The sequence below is a fragment of the Canis aureus genome, chromosome 5, assembly GCF_053574225.1.
Source record: "Canis aureus isolate CA01 chromosome 5, VMU_Caureus_v.1.0, whole genome shotgun sequence".
In the NCBI taxonomy this organism is placed as follows: domain Eukaryota; kingdom Metazoa; phylum Chordata; class Mammalia; order Carnivora; family Canidae; genus Canis; species Canis aureus.
In genome coordinates this window covers 35,206,315-35,225,462 of record NC_135615.1, presented here as the reverse complement: position 1 = coordinate 35,225,462, position 19,148 = coordinate 35,206,315, and the positions used below count along the sequence as shown (strand labels likewise).

The window sequence follows — 19,148 nt, the reverse complement described above, 5'->3', positions numbered from 1 at the left end:
AGCAGCTGCTGCTGTCGTGAACAGAATGAACAGCACATACATGCTATTGTATGAACAGGTTTCCACGTATTCCTCTACTTTTACTTTGTTTGAGTTATACTTTCATTCTTACAATCGTTGTGGAGAACTTCACTCTGGTGAAGAGAGATGCACTTCCATCTGCATGTCTCAGTGGGATGGAAAGAAGAGGGTCAGAGGAAGGCAGGAGGTACCAGAGATACCTGAGCTGTGTGCCAGTGGTATGCTCTCCTGCTGCCTTGTCTTGACCTGAGTGCCTGCCATTTTGAGAATTAGAGGAAGATGAATTACTGCAAAAAAGAAAAAATCAAATGATGAGGGATGGCAGTTTCTTTTGTTCATAATGAATCAAATATAAGCCACCGAAATCCTTGAAGATGTTTCTGAACAGCTGTGAAGAAAATATTCTGAAAGGCTCCATTTCGAACTGGGAAAGAGTTTGGTTAATTAAAAATAGAACAAACTGTGTTATCCTTACTGAAAACCAATTTGTCAAAGTTTATGAGACAAACTTATAATAGCCAAAGTGCAGCTTCCCACACGAGCCCTGTGAGATGGGCGCCCTCAGTGACCGTTGTCACGGCCATGCACCACACACATAGTCTGTGTCCAACTTGGTGAGCTTCGTTTCTTCTACCATGGGCACCTCAGGGTTTTGTGTTAACTCAGTATCTTAAGTACTCTGACTGAAATCACTCCACCAAAGTAAGTTTGCAGCGTATCTACATCTTCAGCAAATAACCAGAAATAGTCATGCTTTTTTATTACTTTTGTCAATATAGATTTTTTTTTAATAAGAAGCAAACCAAAAATTTACATTTTTGTGGAATTTAGTAATGTCCTCCAGCCATGACCCTGAATATGGGTAGGAAGACATGCATTTGGGAGCATAAGTGACTCTCTTCTCCTTTGAAGGCCTCTCATGAGGTCAAGCAGTGACAGGTTCGGACCTTAGGTACCATAGGGGAGTCAGTGCTTCCTAAACAGGGGCCAGGCTGAAGCCCATCTGTTGGGGGAGTAACTGACCCAAGTGAAAACATAAAAAGTGCCCAACCTCAGAAGCAGACTGTAGACAGTGATTTATGAAAAGAAAAATGACGACGGAGCTTATGCCTGGACTTTCAGGGTCCCTGTTGAAAGTGGCCTTGATTGCACCACGTGTGGGCTTGACCCTCGTTCATTCCTTAACCACATCTGCAGAGGAAGGTGGAGAGTTAATCCATCACTCTTAATACAGGTATTTTTTTTTTTTATAAAAGCAAAGAGTGATATTTATGAGGAATGAATTAATGAATTACTTCTAAATTAAGACAACTGATGACATCTTTCTGTTTCTTGTTAAATGGCATTGGCTGTACAAACACAGAGTGTAACAGAGAATGTTTAAGAGCACCTGCCCTTATGCTCATTTGTTTCCAGGGATAGTCCCAATAAGAAAACAGGCCTGCTGCTTTTTTGTTTCATTACATTTATGGTAATGTCCTTTGGAGAATGTGATTAAACCCTTAGTTTCACATTTTCAATTTATTTTTCCAAATTCAACAGACCCTGAAAATTTGACAACTGTCAGAACATGGACATTCTGATTAATGTTATTTTCAATAACGCATCCAATACCATGGATGAGAAGCTAAGAATAGTGAGCATCACCATTTATTACTATTCTCTCTGTTCTCACAGCGTGCTAAGTACTTACTGTATTTTGTTTAAAGTGCAGAACAAAACAGAGGTTTGTTTATTGGAAATATGAAGTTATAGGTGTTGGTTTAGGGTATTCAGTTTATTGAATAAATTATTCCATAGATTATATTTTAAAAACTGAAAGATAACATTAGAACTGGGATTGGCTCTGGACTTTCTTCATTTGGGCTGGTTTTACTATCAGATCACCTTAAAATATTCTGATTATTAATACTGCTTAGGAAAGAAATTCAAAATTTAAAGAAGCAAATTTCTAGGTATTTTTTCCCTCTTGTTTTAACACAGTAAATGTCTAAAATTGTTTTTAATGCCTAACTTCTGATGGACTTTAGTTTCAATTTTGTTCTTAGTCATTGCAGATATTGACAAAATGTCATACAAAATTATTTTGTATTTTTTGTAGGACTGGGAAACAGAAAATCATGACTGGTATTGTTTTGAATGCCATTTGCCTGGAGAGGTGTTGATATGTGACCTGTGTTTTCGTGTGTATCATTCCAAGTGTTTGTCTGATGAGTACAGGCTTAGAGACAGCAGTAGTCACTGGCAGTGCCCAGTATGCAGGGTGAGTACCTATGAGCTTTCATGTGCTGGTCAGAGGGTTGGAATTCACTGATAATAGCTGTGCAAGATACCCCAGGTGGGCGTGCCAGGTGAATGGATGATGGACTGGAGGGTGGGGGTTATCTGCTGAAATGATGGTGAATGAACACAGCACTCTTTAGCGCAAACCCCAGAACACCTAACATATTCAGGGTATGGACCATAGAAAGTTCCAGTCACATAAAAATATGCTCTCTGCCCTGTCACACTTGCCTCTGGATTGTGTGACTCCTGTCATGGCTAGCCTTTGGAAATCAAGGAACACCAGGTTCGCTTCAATCCGTCCTCTCCACTGAGAAAACACAGCCAGCAAAAGGCATGTTGTTGGAAAATTTTGTATCTACTTCCCATTTTATATCCATGTAATGTCACCTTTATTTTCTGTTATATCATGGGTTAGTTGATTCTTCACTTGTATTTTATTTGGAGGGTGGAGGGATGGGGCAGTTGTCTCTAAAGCATTCTAATTACTTAAAGCAAAATGAAATAGTCTGGTAGGATAAATAGGGACTTTACCACAATTATTTTCCTTCCTGTTACTTCCCTAGTGAGAAGTATAACGGACTGTGCTTGTTGGCTGTAGAACGTGGTATGTGTGCGTACAAGTGATGTGTGACGCCTTCAGAGTATATTGCATATGGCGTTGATGGTGATTAGTAAGGGGTTATTTTATTGCAACCTCTATTGTTTTGTATTTGTATTTACTATGATCCATATTTGAAATCACACAAGTTGCCTAGGTTACTGATGGGCTCAGTTGCCGAATATACTTTGTATTATTCAGTTAAATATTTGTTAATAATGTAAAAGAGTTGTATCTTCATAATATTTTCCTTCTTTAGTTGCATCTTAAATAACCTGCCAGGATGATGAGCTTCTAGTATTGTCTTAGTAATTTTGGCTTAGTAATTTCTTAGTAGACTTCATCTCACCACAACTGTACACTTTCTGTTTATTACCTAGGTACACTTGATCTGACCAGCACCACTGTCCACACTCATGAAATACCTCAGTGTACTTCCCCTCAGTGGTACTACTGTACAGCCTCCATGTATTACCTCAGTGTACTTCCCCTCACTGGCACCACCGTACACGCTCCGTGTATTACCTCAGTGTACTTCCCCTCACCGGCACCACCGTACACGCTCTGTGTATTATTACCTCAGTGTACTTCCCCTCAGCGGCACCACCGTACACGCTCCGTGTATTATTACCTCAGTGTACTTTCCCTCAGGAGCACCACTGTATACCCTCAGTATGTTACCTCAGTGTACTTCACTTGGTTTAATTGGGGGTGTGAGAACTGTATTAATATTCATATTCTTATGGATTTGACTATGCATTTTAAAAACAAATATCTGTTTTCTTATAACAATTGACACGAGTTCTTAATGAAATCTGAGGAACAATAGCAATGGCAGTAAAAATACAAAAGAACTGGGTTGCTCAGGAGGGATCTGGAACTCAGGTAGTTGCTGACAGGCAGGTGTCTTTACAGCCATAGCTTTCATAGTACAGACTTTGAGCAAAAACACTAGGTAGGACTTTTGAAGATGGGTTAAACTGTATTGTGGATATTTTATATTCCTGAGAGGAAATTGAACAATTACACTTGTAAAGAAAATGTCTAATGCTACTTTTGTAGGAATTCACTGTCAGGTTGTCAAGTCCCATTTTCCATGTGTTTGCTCTACTTTTACTGACCAGATGGTTTTTGTTAAATTTCAGAGAGTTACCGGATCACATAGGAACACGGTAGCCGCAGCAGAGCTCAGCGCACCTCATCTGTTTTACTTTCTATCCTTTGGTTTTCCTTTTGTCCTTGTCAGTCTGTACTTGCCCATGTTGTGAGAGAGTTAAGCTTGCTGCGGGGATGCGGAGTCAGTAAAAACTCATGACTCCACACTGGTTTCGTAGAGCAGAAGTCACTCTGGGAGGCTCAGAAAGCCTGCATCTGGGTTGGGGATGGGGAGTTTTATTTTGAGCTTTAAAACATCTAAAGAAATAGTTGTTTCTGTGTAGGATCTGTTCTATCGTTTTAATCTTTACAGTCAAGAAAAAGATACATGCTTAGCGGTATCCGGGAAGAACCGGTATTCCGGGAGAAGGGGTAATAAGAATCTTGAAATTCTAATGAGATTTTAAATATCTTGTAGTTGATTTGTTTTTTTAAACAGCGTCAAAACTTGAAGTAAAACCATTTTTGTGATCTAAAAGGAGGCGATCTAAATGTTCTTGCACTTAATGAGCCAGAGAGTCTATAGACTGGGACCAAAGAACGTGGTTGCAGATCAGAATAGTCTCTCCAGTCTCCTTTCCAATCAGGGCTTAGAAAGAGCGTAGATGAACCACTTACACTCATGACAGATTTTGAAGATAAGATGCCCAGGGCCACATTTCAGTGCAAGTTGAAATAGTAGGTGGAAGTCATCCATTACTACCTAAACTTGAGGATTTCTAGTATTTTACAGCAATTGGAAGACTTTTGTTCCTATTATGTATACTCTGTCCACTCTGGCGATGAAAATGTCCCTGAGAATTGGTCTCTGTCAGCCAGCAGTTAGCCTTATCCAGATTTGCTTCAGTTCAAGTAGCTTTGTCTCCTGTATCGGACTACCTCCAGATATTTTAAGAAGGCAATGATAGGAAGTTTTCTGTATTTAAAATAATTTTATTAACATTCATAATCTCAAGAATCTCACGACCCTGAGGATATTTCTTTGGAATATCTGCTTTTCTAAAAAATAATTAAACTGTAGAGACACAATAGATTGTTCTTGAAAAGTAACCTTTGAATGTCATGTTAACATTTTGCTCTGAAAAAAATTCTAGTAACGTACTGTTTAGCACTCTAACATGGAACTCTCCTTCATTACAAAAAGGGAGGGAGTTAAAATTATTTCTTTTATAGTTTGCTATGAAAAATTCAAATAATTTAGAGAAGGATAAGTTAAAAATGACATTTCCAGAAATTGTATGACACAGCAGGTGGATGTCCTCACAGACCCCTCCCCGTGTGCGTGTGTGTGTGTGTGCCCATCCATTTGTTCTGTGTTTGCATAACTTCAAGCACATGACCGAATGTAGTGTGTATCCGCACAGGTCAGCACTATCCCAGGTTTCTTTACAAGGGTGTTGCCTCAGTTTACTTCCTCCTGATGCACATTCCCACCATCCCCACTATCCTGTCTGATCAGCAGGATTGCGCTGAAACTCTGTCAGGGGACTCGTCCCACTGTGCCCAGAACCATGACACTTGAGAGCAGTCGTCTCGCTATGAGTTACTTCTGTGTGCAAATGAAGTTTGTATTTTGTTATAGTCAAGTGTATTTGAATTTTATATGCCTAAAATAGCCGTGAATATTTCAGGAAAAAAATTAGAAAATCATAACCTTTAAGTGAAATAGCTTTTAAGATTTTATTTGTCTAAAAGATAAATCTGTAATACACAGTGTAGTCAGTTGTATCTTTTAAAAGGAAAGAAACTTAACGTATAAATAACATATTTATGTCACTCTGTGTGATCACCTTCACAGGATAAGTTTATTGAGGTAGAATTCATAAATTTAAAGGATGGGCACATTTTAATTTGTGATAAAAATCACCATATTGCCCTTTAGAAGATTATACCCATTTATGCCAACATGAAAGTATTTCTCAGGTCTTTGTTACCAGTGTGATGGGATACAAATGAATGTGTCATTTCAGTTTTGCTTCATTTTTATATAGTTTTCGAATTACAAAATCACCTCATCCTTCGCGCTTCAGTTATGGAAGGCAGGCCTGTGTGTGTGCATAAGCCTACATATGTGTGTGTGTGTGTGTGGGCACACACATGTATGTGTTCGTATGTGTCCATGCATGGCTGTCTGTGTGTTATGTGTGTGTGTGCATGTGCTTGGATGTGGGACTAGGGGTTTCTTTGTGCATCTGTGTTGCATGTACACGTGCACATGCATGTGGCAGTTGCATTGTGTGAACATATGCTGCATGTCAGTGTTCCTGTCCGTGCCGGTGTGTGCTTGCATATGTATGCAGATGTTCATGTGTGTGCATGCACCGCATGCTTTCTGGCCTCTACTTCTGCTGGTGAACATCATAATAATGTTTGGTGATAACGTTTTGAATTTTTTTTTTTTAATATATGGACACACGGATGTTTTCTGAGCTACCCTAGGATCGCTCCTGGGGCCGGTACATGCTCCCTGGCAGACCTTTCTGTGGGGTTGGAGTGTCCTCTCCCCGCTGCCCTGTGGGAGCCCTGGGCGCATGTGTCCAGTGGGCGTGCGAGCAGGCTTATCAGGCTCACGACCCGCATTTCTATTTGGTAGATAACGGAAATGAAGGAACTTCACTGTTTTTTTTTTTTTTTAATTTTTATTTATTTATGACAGTCACACAGAGAGAGAGGCAGAGACACAGGCAGAGGGAGAAGCAGGCTCCATGCACCGGGACCTGACATGGGACTCGATCCCGGGTCTCCAGGATCGCGCCCTGGGCTGAAGGCGGCGCTAAACCGCTGCGCCACCCAGGGATCCCACTTCACTGTTTTTAACTAATGCTAAACCAGGACTCTGTTGCCATGAGGGGCCACCTGGAGTTGGACGGATTGGCCCCGACTTGTAAATGTCAGCTTAGTTCTGGGTGAGCTATGTGGAGTCATCTGCACTGTAACTTCTGTTTGCTGAGACAGCTAAAAAAATCATGATGAAAGCTATTTCTTGAAACTCAAGATAGAAATTTACTTGTGAATCCATTTTTCATTCTTTTTGGTGTGTAGGCAGTATAGGTCTTTTTTAATTTCCAAAGTAGGGAGGTCATTCATTTAATGTTCAGAATAAATAGGACAAAATGGTAAATGAACCTGTTTTGAAAACCTGTCCTTCCTGTGTCTACCATGAAAGTGTAACTGTCCTTGCCTTCTGGTCTGTTTCCCTCTGTCAGTGTGGGAAGTTTATTAATACATTCACCCTGAATGTAGGTAAGTCAGATTTTAACCATATTAATGAATGTAGAATGAGATTTGATTTTTAAATAGAAGTAGAAGCTTTTTAGTTTGTTTGTTTTATGGTAGACAAAGTATTATTTTAAAAATACAAAATGAACAGTAACCAAATATATTTTACAGTTTTTAAAGCCAACTGGATCATATTTTTATACTCATAAAAAACAAAATTACTTTTGAGAAGATCTTTTTCTTTTTTGGGGGGGAGGGGGAGATCTTTTTCTGAACCAAGTCCTTTCTGAGGCTGCTGAACTCTTCATCACAGGCCTGACAGTAGGAAAAGGTGACAGGAATATTGTTCCAGCCAGAGAGTGTTACAAATTAGATCTAGCATCTAAAACTATAAAATCTCATGTATTGTGGTCTAACGTCTTTATAAAATGACCTGGACCCAAACAAGATAGAAAACCACACGTTTTCTGCATTGTCTCCCATGATGAGTTTAACATCCTGTCAGAAAGCTTGGAGTTGGGTGTGAAGTGTTTTGGGTGGTGGTACATTATTTGTTCTTCCTGATGTATCTTTTGCTGAATGGGTGAATTTTAATTAAACCTGACCTTTGAGGGTTAAGAGATGATAGTTGAGCCAGTTTCTACATCAGAATGGTTCCAACTTAATCTAGAGACACTCATTTGATGTTTCCAGTATTGATGAACTTAAACTATTGACAAAATGGGCACAGTTACCTTTTATTGTCTCTGCAGATGTCTGCGGTAGGAGGGGACGAGGTGGGAGGGAGGCCGGTAGTGTTCTACCGTCAGTGGCTGACGGCCTTACGGAGCAGAGGAGGAGACCCGAGCCCTGGGGCGGGTACCCGATGTTCAGAAGAGAGTGGGGAAGCACATCCCACGGAAGAGTCCCTGCTGCCCGGGTGTTTCCAGTCTTGTTCTGTAGTGTCATGTAGGAGGGAAAAGGAACAAGTCGATGTAAGACCTAAGACCTGTGTTCCATAACGTGTCCCTGGATGTCCCTTTCCTGTTCTCCCACCCGTGGAACACGCTCAGAGGAACCCACACGCCCCCCACGAGGGCGTCTGATGTCGGGATGAGAGTCCTCGACGTGTGGAGCACCCTCCTCTCTCCCTAGCTGGTAGTTGAGCGATTTCTTTGTGAGTATGAGGATGTAGTGGGTGTAGAAATACGGCCTCTTTTTACCATTCCAGTCATTTTTGTGGCATGTGGAATTAATTTGAGACTGTGCTTTGATATGTCGGCTGCTACAAAGCTGATCGTATCATCTGAACTGAGGCAAAACACGTTGCCTCAATCAGACAGGAAGGAGTTGCCGTCGTAACAATGAAGTGTAGGGACAGCTGGAGTAACGTTCCGTGCTGTTTGTGAGTCGCGGTCAAGTAGTCTGGAAACTCTGCGTCGGGGTTTCTGGGCTCCCGTCCCAACTCGGGAGGGCCGGGTTCCAGGAATCCAGCTCAGCATGCTCTTCTTAGTTTGACTCACCCTCTGACCTCCAGCTTTTACCTGTGAGTAAGGAGGCAGTGTAAGGGAGGGTTAAAACTTAAATTGTAATCCCTTTAAGTACAAAAAAAAAAAAAAAAAGCTACTGCCAGGAAGCCAGGTGCAAATGGCTCTGGGACTTAGGCCAGAGCCACAGGGGGACCCATGTGGTTACACGCGGTGCGTTCCACATACAGAAGTGGGCACTCCGCGTTTTCATCCCTCCACGCTGGCAGTAGATGGGTGCTTTGCCCTCCGGTCTTGGAGAGGAGAGTTAACGTCCCTATGTTGGCAGTGGGGTGTGACAAAGACTGAACACAGGTATATTTTTAGAAAATTAGCCTGGTAAATGATTGTCTTTAAGGGGCTCCTGGGACCCCTGAGTTATGGAAGGAGAAGTGGCCGGACTTTGGGCCATGTCCACAAGGCCAGCTCTGCTGTGCATGTCTCAGTTACCGGGTTTCTTACAAACGAGGATTCTTTCGTAGCCCATCATTACAGGTGGTTGCGGAGAGTACTTACTGCATGTAGGGCCTCTGATTTCCCTAACAACACAGGCAGTTTACGTGTAGATGATGTTCACTGCGATCACAGATAGTTATTGAGGAGAGCTTGGAGCTTCCCGATTCCTTGAGTAATATGGGTAATTTATACACAGATGTGTGTCTTTCTGAAGCAACACTAGAGGCTGCTTGCACCACAGTCACCTGGGTGCTTGTTGAGAACTTAGCGTTGGGGCCGAGGACTTTCCAGCAGGTGCCCCAGATGTCTGGGAGCTCACGCACATTGTGGTTGGAGGCCAAGGCGGTATTTAGGTGTCAGCTGGTGGTGAGGCGGTATAGACACCACAAATAAATAAAACGGTTTATAGTGGCCAGAGAATGCTGACACAGCTTGGCTGTGAATAAGTGTTTCACATTTGGAAGGCTTTTCTGTGCTTGAGTTGAGTTCAGCTGTATAGAATATTTTTTCTAGTAGGCAGTGAAGTTGGTAACAACGACCAGCAGTTCACCTGCTAGTCTTTGTTGAGCACTTACTTTGTGCCGCATATCATACAAGACCGTGGTGAAGACTTGGCTGAGCCGGACCGGTGTGGACGCTGTTTTCACAGAACAGAGTCTAGTCCAGGGGTTGGCAAAGTACAGCCCACGGACCAAGTCAGGTCTGCCAGTTTGCGTACTGTTCGTGAGTTTAGAATGGGATTTACATTTTTAAATGGTTGAAGAAAAATCAAAAAGGAATAATATTTTGTGACCTGTGAAAATCATAAGAAATTCAGTTTTCAGTATCCCAAAGTGTTACTAGAACACAGCTGTGCTTGTGCAGTGCACGTGTTAATTATGAGTGCAAGGTTGAGTGGTGGGGACAGACCCCAACCTTATGTCCTCAGAGCCTAAAATAGTTACCAACGGCCCTTCACAGAGGAGGTTTGTTGACTGCTGGTCTAGCCCTATGACAGGAAAAATATTATGGATGCTAGGGATCCGTGAGAGAGTCTGATGCCCTTGTCTTGGTTAGTCACAGACTGGGGGATGTGGGTTTGGTCCACTCTAGCGGCACAGATTCATGATCTGAGGAAAACATCCCTGGATCTCTGATGGCACAGTTTTCTCATTTGGGTACCAGGTGTGTTGAGATGCTATTTCCACAAGTTCTTTTTTTGCTAAAATACGTTTCTGCAGCTGAAAAGCTGGATCTCTAAGGAATACTAAGGATTCCAGACCATTCTGTCCTGAGCATGTGTTCTTTAGCGTTGCTTGGGCATCGTGGTCAGGAATCAGCTGAGGAGGAGCCTTGACAGGATCAAAGGTGACTCGTGCCTTCTTCTCGCCAGAACCACTGTGAGGTCCTGAGTGTGGCTGCGTTGCTTGGTTTGTGTTTTCCCTGTGGCATCCACCTGGCCTCATCCGGGTTGCTCTGGCCTCAGCAGTTGTTTGTGACAGTGGTAAGAATCCCATTCTTGGGAAGATGTTTGAGATTTTCTGTTATTTTCTCCCCATAGAGGAACGCAGCCCCTTGGTCATCTGTTGTGTGCTTGAGAGCATCTCACTTTAGAGGGTGTCTCACACGTTTGTAGCACACCTGCATTATTTTTGTTTTTCTGACCTTGCCGTTAAGAGCTGTCTTACTTATGTTACAAACAGAATATCATTTACCTTAGAAGCTACTCCAATTTCTGTTAAAGTGTGTTTTTCTTAAGTCACTTTGAATGTCTTGGTTTGGCTGACAGGCACAGTTGAAACAGTGCTGTGACTGTCACATGGGCAGCTCATACCACGTCACCTAGGAAAGCCTCACAAGTCATATGGTGCCATCCTACAGAGGCTGCAATGCTCCATTCATTTCTTCAGTGAAATATTAAACCTCTAAATTAAAACAGGGAAGTGTCAGAAAGCAAGCTCACAAGATGAGCAAGTGCGGAAGCATCTTGTGGCAAATATTTTGTCTCTTAGAGCTGTGGGGAGAGGCCGCGTGCGCTCAGGGTCTCTCTCTTGTTGGCGTGAGCGCCCCCAGCGAGCCCCACGGCCTGCAGGTGTGGGAAGCAGGTGCCTGCCACCCCCGGGGGTGCCCAGGGCAGATGAGGCCCAGAACCCCGTGTCCTCGGCAGTGCTCACGTGCACTGCAGTCCATCTACATCTTCAGGAGAGCCTTCGTTACCAGAAGAGATGTTTGAATCGATTTATTTTCTAAGGTTCTAAAAAACACAAAACCAAGGGGGTTAAGTTTTAACAAACAGCGAAGTACTTTGTAGGTTGATGTTGAGAGCACAGTGAGGAAAAACCATCTTCCTGCACAGATGCGGAATGCCCTGTAGCCTGGAGAGGGCCGCTGTCCCCAGAGTCCCCACTCCACACCCGTCTGTTCAGGGGCTCCCCAGGTGGAGCTTGAGGTATTGAAACGGAGACCTTGGGAGGAGGGCATTCCCACTCTGCTTCATCGAGGGGAGTTTGGAGCAGTACGGAGTGAGCCCTGAAATTCTAGTTCGTTGCGTGAAGTGTTGGTTGTGTATTTCCCCTAAATTACATGTCACCCATTAAAACAACCGTAACTCCACAGATGGTGTTATAAGACTTTGTAACCTGATGTAGGTTGCTGTTTTATTTGAATTTACACAAATTTGTGATTTAAATATCAGACTGGTATTTGGGATCAGTGGTTTTAGGAACATATCCAGAATATTTTGGAGTTAATGTGATAGAGCATGTAGCTGAAAGCTTTCATTTTCATTCTCTTCTCTTTTTAAGAGAATGCAGGTGTCCCAAAAGGTGAGGAAAACAGCCTGCTTGGCCTCTTACCCTTTGCCATCCATGTATCTGACAGTCCCTCCAGGTGTTCATTCAGTGTAGAAAGCAGTGCATGGGAGGATGTCCATGTTGCAAAAACGTTGGTCCAGCGTCACACATAGCTGACCATGCCCTGCATCCCCTGAGGCCCCTGACAGCCCCCTACCCTCCTGTGTGGGGAGCAGGTGCACACAGCTGTCCCTTCCCTGAGGTGCCGGCTTACTGGACGGAGCAGCTTCCCACGTGTTGCTCTGGGTCTTGTTAGACATGAAGGTCCACAGCTACGCCAGAACTGCCCCTTGCCCCAAAGACTGTAACCCTGGAGTCCGGGGAGATGCCCTGTGTGGTGAGCTCCATGCGAATACTGCGGGTGCTTGGTCTCGGTTGCACGTCACAGCCACCTGGTCCGTGAGCAAATGCGGGAGTGAACACACAGATACGAGCACAGGGGCCTTCCCTCAGAAATGTCAGCTCGTGTGCTCAACGGGGAGGTCCGACTTCTGCTTACAGACGTCCCACCAGTGTCTCTGGGGATGGATGGTGTTGAAACCGCTCTGTAGTGGGCATAAATTAGAAGCTGTGTGCGTGCACAGGTCATAAAATAGAGTCGAGTGCAACAGAAGCAGTAATTCTCTAGGCCAGAGTCCAGGTGAGAAGTGGAAAGAAGGGGCCAGTGTATTTTTATTATTTTAAATTTTATGTAAGTCCTCTCTGCACCCGTCATGGGGCTTGAACTCACAACCCCAGCATCAAAAGTTGCATGCTCTTGCAACTGAGCCAGCCAGGCATCCTGGGAAGGGAATACTTTAAACACAGAGGGCATGAAACCACATCTCTAGGAAGAAAATGTCCATTTTTCATGTTGTGTGTGGGGGTCATCAGTTCACTTAGCCACAGCAAAGAATTCTTAGCTCCTTCCTGCAGTCTGTGAGCATGAGGAGGACTTCCCTGGTGGCACAGTTCTCCGGGAGCCACGACTCCAAGGGGCGGAGGACTGTCCTCTGGGGGCCCGAGGGGGCAAGGGCAGCTGGGACGTACCGACCACACCCAGTCCGCGGGGCCAGGGCTCTGCCGGGAGGCCTCAGTCTCAATGGAGGAAACAGGACATTTGTCCCTGCTTCCTAGCTGCCTAGAAATGACACAAAAGGTAGAATCCTGTCTTTGCCTCATCACATGAATTTAGGTTTTCAGAGACAGATTGGAGAACCTAATTGGCTTTGCAGGTCAGGCTAATGGAAATTGGAGTTATTACCAAAGAGAGCCCATAACTCTTAAAACAGAAGTTAGGTGTGCAGCTGTGCTGTACACAGTTCACAGGTGACGTGGACTCCAGTGACCTTCTACATGAAGATTAGTGTGTGTCGAAATTCACCATCCGGTATTACTGATTCACAATGCTCCCTAAAGGGTTTTGGCCGACTTTTTTAATTTTTTATTTTCTTGGTAAAGTAAGTGATTCTACATCATGTCATTATTATGTCATCATTTGTTTTATCTGGAAATGGTTGAAGTTCTAAATATCAAGAAAAAATGCATATTTCTCTAAGGTATTATGCCAAGTACAACATAATATTTTCCATTTTGTCACATCAAATGCTATGCACTTTTAAAAGATTTCTCTGTATCAGATATGTTGGAAATAATGCATCTCTTGATACAATCTTTGCATACTGTAATCTTTTATATGTAAAAGTCTTTTACATGAATACAGACTGGTAAATAATCATATTTTATATCTGGCCTTTTCTATTTTTAACAGAGCATCAAGAAGAAAAACACAAACAAACAGGAGATGAGCACATACTTGCGGTTCATCGTCTCCCGCATGAAGGAGAGGGTAAGTCCTGCAGAGGGTCTCAGCGAGCTCCAGCCAAGGTCCTTCCTGACCAGTGAGGACCGGCACGTACCCACCCACAGCAGGGGAAAGGGTGCAGGACACCGCCACCGTACTGCCTTCGTGTGGTGAATTATTCCATAAGAGGCTTGTTTTGTTTTGATGGACATTTCTTTGCTGCTTTATTTTTTTTTCTTTAGCTGCTTTAGATTAAACTGTCACCGTTACTCTCTGCAAATACATTTCTCTTGTTTCATCTTTTGTTTTTCAAAATCCTTAATTGCAGTGTAGTTGGCATATGATATTCTATTAGTGGCAGATGTGCAACACCATGATTCCACGTTTGTACACAGAGCTCAATACTCAGCAATGAGTAGAGTCACCATCTGTCACTACACGGTGTTAGGACAGTATTATTAGCTGTGTTTCCATGCTGCCCTGTTCATCCTTGAGACATACCTTTTTATAACTGGAGGTTTGTACCTCTTCATCCCTTTTACCTATTCTGACCCTTCTCCTTCTCCCCTCTGGCACCCACCACTTTGTTCTATTAAAGAGTCTGTTTATTTTTGTTTGGTTGGTTGGTTGTTTAGATCCCATGAAATCATGTGGTATTTGTCTTTCTCTGACTTATTTCACTCAGTGTAATACCCTCTAATTCCATCCACGATGTTGCACATGGCAAGATTTCATCCTTTCTCATGGTTAAGTAGTAGTCCATTGTGTGTGTGTGTTATCATCTTCTTTATTTATCAGTTGATGGACAGCTGGGCTCCTTCCATGGTTTGGCTGTCGTGGGCATTGCTGCTATGAACATTGAGGTTCACTGCATCTGTATCTTTGGGGTAAATTCTCAGCAGTGCAATTGCTGGGTCGTAAGGTAGCTCTATTTCTAGCTTTCTGAGGACCCTCCACGCTGTTTCCCAGAGTGGCTGCAGCAGTTTGTGTTCCCACCAACAGGGCAAGAGGGGGGTTCCCCTTTCTCCACATCCTAACCAGCACCTGTTGTTTCTTGTGTTGTTAATTTTAGTGATTCTGTCTGGTGTGAGGTGGTATCTTAGTGTGGTTTTGATTCGTATTTCCCTAGTGATGTGTGGTGTGGAGCATTTTTTTCATGTGTCTGTTGTCTATCTGGATGTCTTCTCCAGAGAATGTCTATTAATGTTTTCTGCCCATTTCTTGATTGGTTTATTTGTTCTCTGAGTGTCGAGTTTGATAGGTTCTTTATGGATTTTGGATACTAACCCTTAATCTGATAAGACATTTGCAGATATCTTCTTAAATTCTGTAAGTTGTCTTTTAGTTTCGTCACCTGTTTCCTTTGCTAGGCAGGAGCTTTTTATCTTTTTTTTTTTTTTAATTTTTATTTATTTATGATAGTCACACAGAGAGAGAGAGAGAGGCAGAGACACAGGCAGAGGGAGAAGTAGGCTCCATGCACCGGGAGCCCGATGTGGGATTCAATCCCGGGTCTCCGGGATCGCACCCTGGGCCAAAGGCAGGCGCCAAACTGCTGCGCCACCCAGGGATCCCAGGAGCTTTTTATCTTGATGAAATTTTTCATTCATTTTTGCTTTTTGTTTCCCTTGCCTCAGGGGACATATCCAGAGAAATATTGCTAAGTTGATGTGCAGAAGTGTACTGCCTCTGTCTTCTTTCAGGATTTATGTAATTTCAGGTTTCACATTTGTGTCTCCATTTGACTTTGTGTTTGTGTGTGGGTGTTGGAAGGTATCCAGTCAGCCGGCCCCTTTATGGTCCTTTCCCCGTTGTGGAAACGTGAATGTTTTTGCATGTGTAATTCCATTTGTCAAAATGAACATTTTGATTGGTAGTGTCAAAACGAAGTGGAGTTTTCCAAAGTAATTGTTCTATCAGAATCTTAAAAATGTCATAGTAAACTATGTAGTCCCTGTATATAAGTTCTGTTGTTTAGAAATTGTCTCACTTGCCTCTCTCCAGCTGTGTTTAAATCTGATGTGTCTGATGACCTTTCAGGCTATCGACCTTAACAAAAAGGGGAAGGACAACAAGCACCCGATGTATCGGAGGCTGGTGCATTCGGCGGTCGACGTCCCTACCATCCAGGAGGTAAAGCCAGGCCCTCTGGCCTGTTCCCAATACACCCAGGGCTCCCGGTGACCCAGTAGCTCCTGCCGGCGCGTGCTTCTGATTGCCATTCCTTCTTGAAAGAGTGGCTGCCCACCCTCCTCCCAAAACATAACAGGCTGGGCCTTCGAGGGTGTTGCTGCCGCATGGCTGCCGTGCGCTTGCTCTGTGTGTGCATCAGCTGTCCTCTCTGAGAAGCCCTGGTGGTAAGCCATGTGCGAGTTCTTGGTACCTGCTGACTACAAGGGGCATGTAGCCTGGTCCACTTGCTGCTCCAGATCCAAGGACTCCCGTCTGGACATGGTTTCTTGGCTGGAGTGGCTGGCTCTCAGGAAGCGCTAGAGAATAGGACTAGCGTCTTGGGACTTGAATGACACAGACGTTATAACCAGAGAACTGGCTCAGAGTTCTTAATGTTACCTGTTCTAGCCGAGGATTTGTTAATATGTAATTATGAGTTGCAGTAAAATCCAGTAGATCATTTCAATGCATTTCCAGTAGGGTTGCTGGATTACTAATTCTGTACGTTACATGTCATTTTGAATTCAGGATCTTGTGGTTGTCTGTAACAGCTTACAGGGAGGCCACAGGAATGACTTCCTCTCCCTTGGCCTTGGGAAGGACTGAGGTGCTTCAGTAGGACCAGGGTAAAGGAAGGTCGTTCCCTGTGCAGTGGCTGCAGAGCCTGGGGTGAAACAGGAGCTCTCACTTGACCTCGTGCCCCTGGGTCTCAGGCCCTCAAGCACAGCCTCTTCTCCTAACCCCTAAGGTCTCGAAGGACCATGATGAGCACAGCCACCTTCCTGCCCTTCCCTGCCCTGACTTTACTCTGCTGCTTCCTCTCTCTGAGACACCTGCCAGCTTCCTCTCGTTGGACCCTGGGTGATCGTGGGGAGTACTAGGTGGGCTGATGGTGCTTAGCAGGGGCCGTCCACGAACAACAGGCACTGTAGGGAAAAGAGACAAGAAGACACGATTTTTCTATCTTCGGGAGCTTGCAGTTCAGATCCAAATCCAGGCCATGATGGTGCAAACATCAAAAATCACAAAGTTGCTTTGGATGTGTGCGGTAGGGCTTTTCCACCTGGGTATGTATCAGATCCGGGGAACCCAGTGCAGTCAGAAACTCAGAGTGGGGCTTAGATAGGTGGATATTTGTAAATAAGCCCTGTGACCCTCACTGGCAGACAGGACAGGGACCTCCATCAGGGTGTTTCTCCCAGGCCGTTGGGAAGGAAGGACAACTGCAGAAAGGCAGGATCTTAGTTATTCTTTAGAAGCCTTCATATTCTAATTTCCAAACTGATTTCCTAAAAGTACCACCAGGATAAGAAAATGCCTCCCTACTACTTTTTTTTTTTTAATGATTTTATTTATTTATTCATGAGAGACACAGAGAGAGAGGCAGAGACACAGGCAGAGGGAGAAGCAGGCCCCTTGCAGGGAGCCCAAGGCGGGACTCGATTCCAGGACCCCAGGATCATGCCCTGGGCCAAAGGCAGATGCTCAACCCCCAGGCATCCCTCCCTGCTACTTTTAAATTACTTTGCCATATACCCTTCTAAAAACTTTGCCTCCTCCACAAAATCCCCTCAGATTCCTTCCATAATCCTTCCCTCTGGCAGCTAAAGGCAGAGCAGCAGGGAGCCCCCTGGGAGAGATCCTTCCCGCACAGCCTCTGGCGTAGACGGAGGAGCCCTTGCACCGTCTTGTGCACAGAGAAACGCCTTGGACTTTAATTTAAAATTCTTTACAATTCAGTTCCTAGTTCCAATTCAGAATGAGAAGTGTATCGTCTTCACGGTGATGGTAAAGCGTCACAGAGGCGAACAGTTGTCTTTTTCTTAGTCTTCATGCTACAAGGCGGCGGGTGTGTAGTTGGGGTCTCCCTGGCATGCTGGCCGAGGCGCTCTGTCCAGGGGCCCACGCGGCCGCTGGAGCTCAGCCAGCAGCCAGCCTAGCGCAGGGGTCGCCAGTGGCTGCCCGCGCTTCCAGCCACAGGCAGGCTTGTCCCAGCTGCGCTGTGTCGTTCTGGGATGTTCTCCTGTTCCTGTGCTCTCACCCTGTTTGTGTAACGCAGACCAGAATTGTCCCTGGTAACTGTCGCCGTCTTGCTCTTGGTCCTCCACAGAAGGTGAACGAGGGAAAGTACCGAAGTTATGAAGAATTCAAAGCGGACGCCCAGCTGCTTCTCCACAACACCGTGATTTTCTATGGAGGTTGAATGGTTTTCTTTTCTGTACATGTTTCTCCATGTCATTCGTGTCTCATGTCAGGAAATATCTTTGATAAAATGTGACATTCAAAACCGCACTTTAATGATTTGTAAGCAATAACGTCGAGGTTGCAACTCGAAAATATTTGGTGATGTGGTTAGAGCTTATAGAAGTGACTGGCCAAAGACTCGGCACACCACATGGTGAAACATTATACCTTATGGTTTTATAGGTAAATTTAGTTGAGAGGCTTTTTATAAGCACTTTGGCTTATTCGGATCCTCCACGTTAACGTCTTCGTCATTCCCAGGGAAACAAAGAGGCTGCCCTGTACCTAGATGTTCAGGCCTCTGTTGAAAGCAACGTGGAAGCTGCCTATATATAAAGTGTTGTTCTACCTCAACTTTAAAATAGACATTTTCACTTAAAATGGTATACGTCCACTCCTGTCACACCAAAAGAACATGTAAATGTTTGTATTGCTTTTGACAGTCTTGTGTTTCTCGATGGCTGGTAATAGGTAATCTCTGCCTTTAATTACAGCAGACAGCGAGCAGGCCGACATAGCCCGGATGCTGTATAAGGACACCTGCCATGAGGTACTGTTCCCGCCTCCTGACGACACTCTTGCCGTGTTCCGGACTGACTCATTTCAGAATTCCACTCTTACATGTGCTTCGGTTTTGCTATTTCCTTTAAATATTTTATTTCCATGTTTGACGTACATGGAAAATAATCCAAGTAGAGGGGAAGATTCCTCGGAGAAATCCTGGGAGTTAGATTTAGTTGTTAAGTGGCTTCAACAAAGACAGTTTGTCTCCTCTTCTGTGACTGCTCTCAAGGGCGTCGGTTACATGATGCAGGCAGCTGTGTTACACTGAGCAGACACTCAATAAATGTTACCCTCTTTTTAATTTGTAAAGTGAA

General features: G+C 44.1%; 1 protein-coding gene across 18 annotated transcripts in view; it reads left to right on the top strand.

The window, feature by feature from the left end:
• The window catches only part of ZMYND11 (zinc finger MYND-type containing 11), a 128,517-nt gene that overhangs the window by 89,725 nt on the left and 19,644 nt on the right, over positions 1-19,148 (top strand). For 11 of the 18 annotated variants that reach the window (XM_077897379.1, XM_077897394.1, XM_077897392.1 and 8 more), the window contains 5 exons: positions 2,123-2,284; positions 13,822-13,899; positions 15,895-15,987; positions 18,137-18,224; positions 18,765-18,820. In XM_077897379.1, the coding sequence (XP_077753505.1) occupies positions 2,123-2,284; positions 13,822-13,899; positions 15,895-15,987; positions 18,137-18,224; positions 18,765-18,820 (477 nt within the window). Of the gene's footprint in view, positions 1-1,638; positions 1,658-2,122; positions 2,285-13,821; positions 13,900-15,894; positions 15,988-18,136; positions 18,225-18,764; positions 18,821-19,148 lie in introns of those variants that run through there. The other 7 variants (XM_077897388.1, XM_077897395.1, XM_077897391.1 and 4 more) reach the window with 4 other exon arrangements.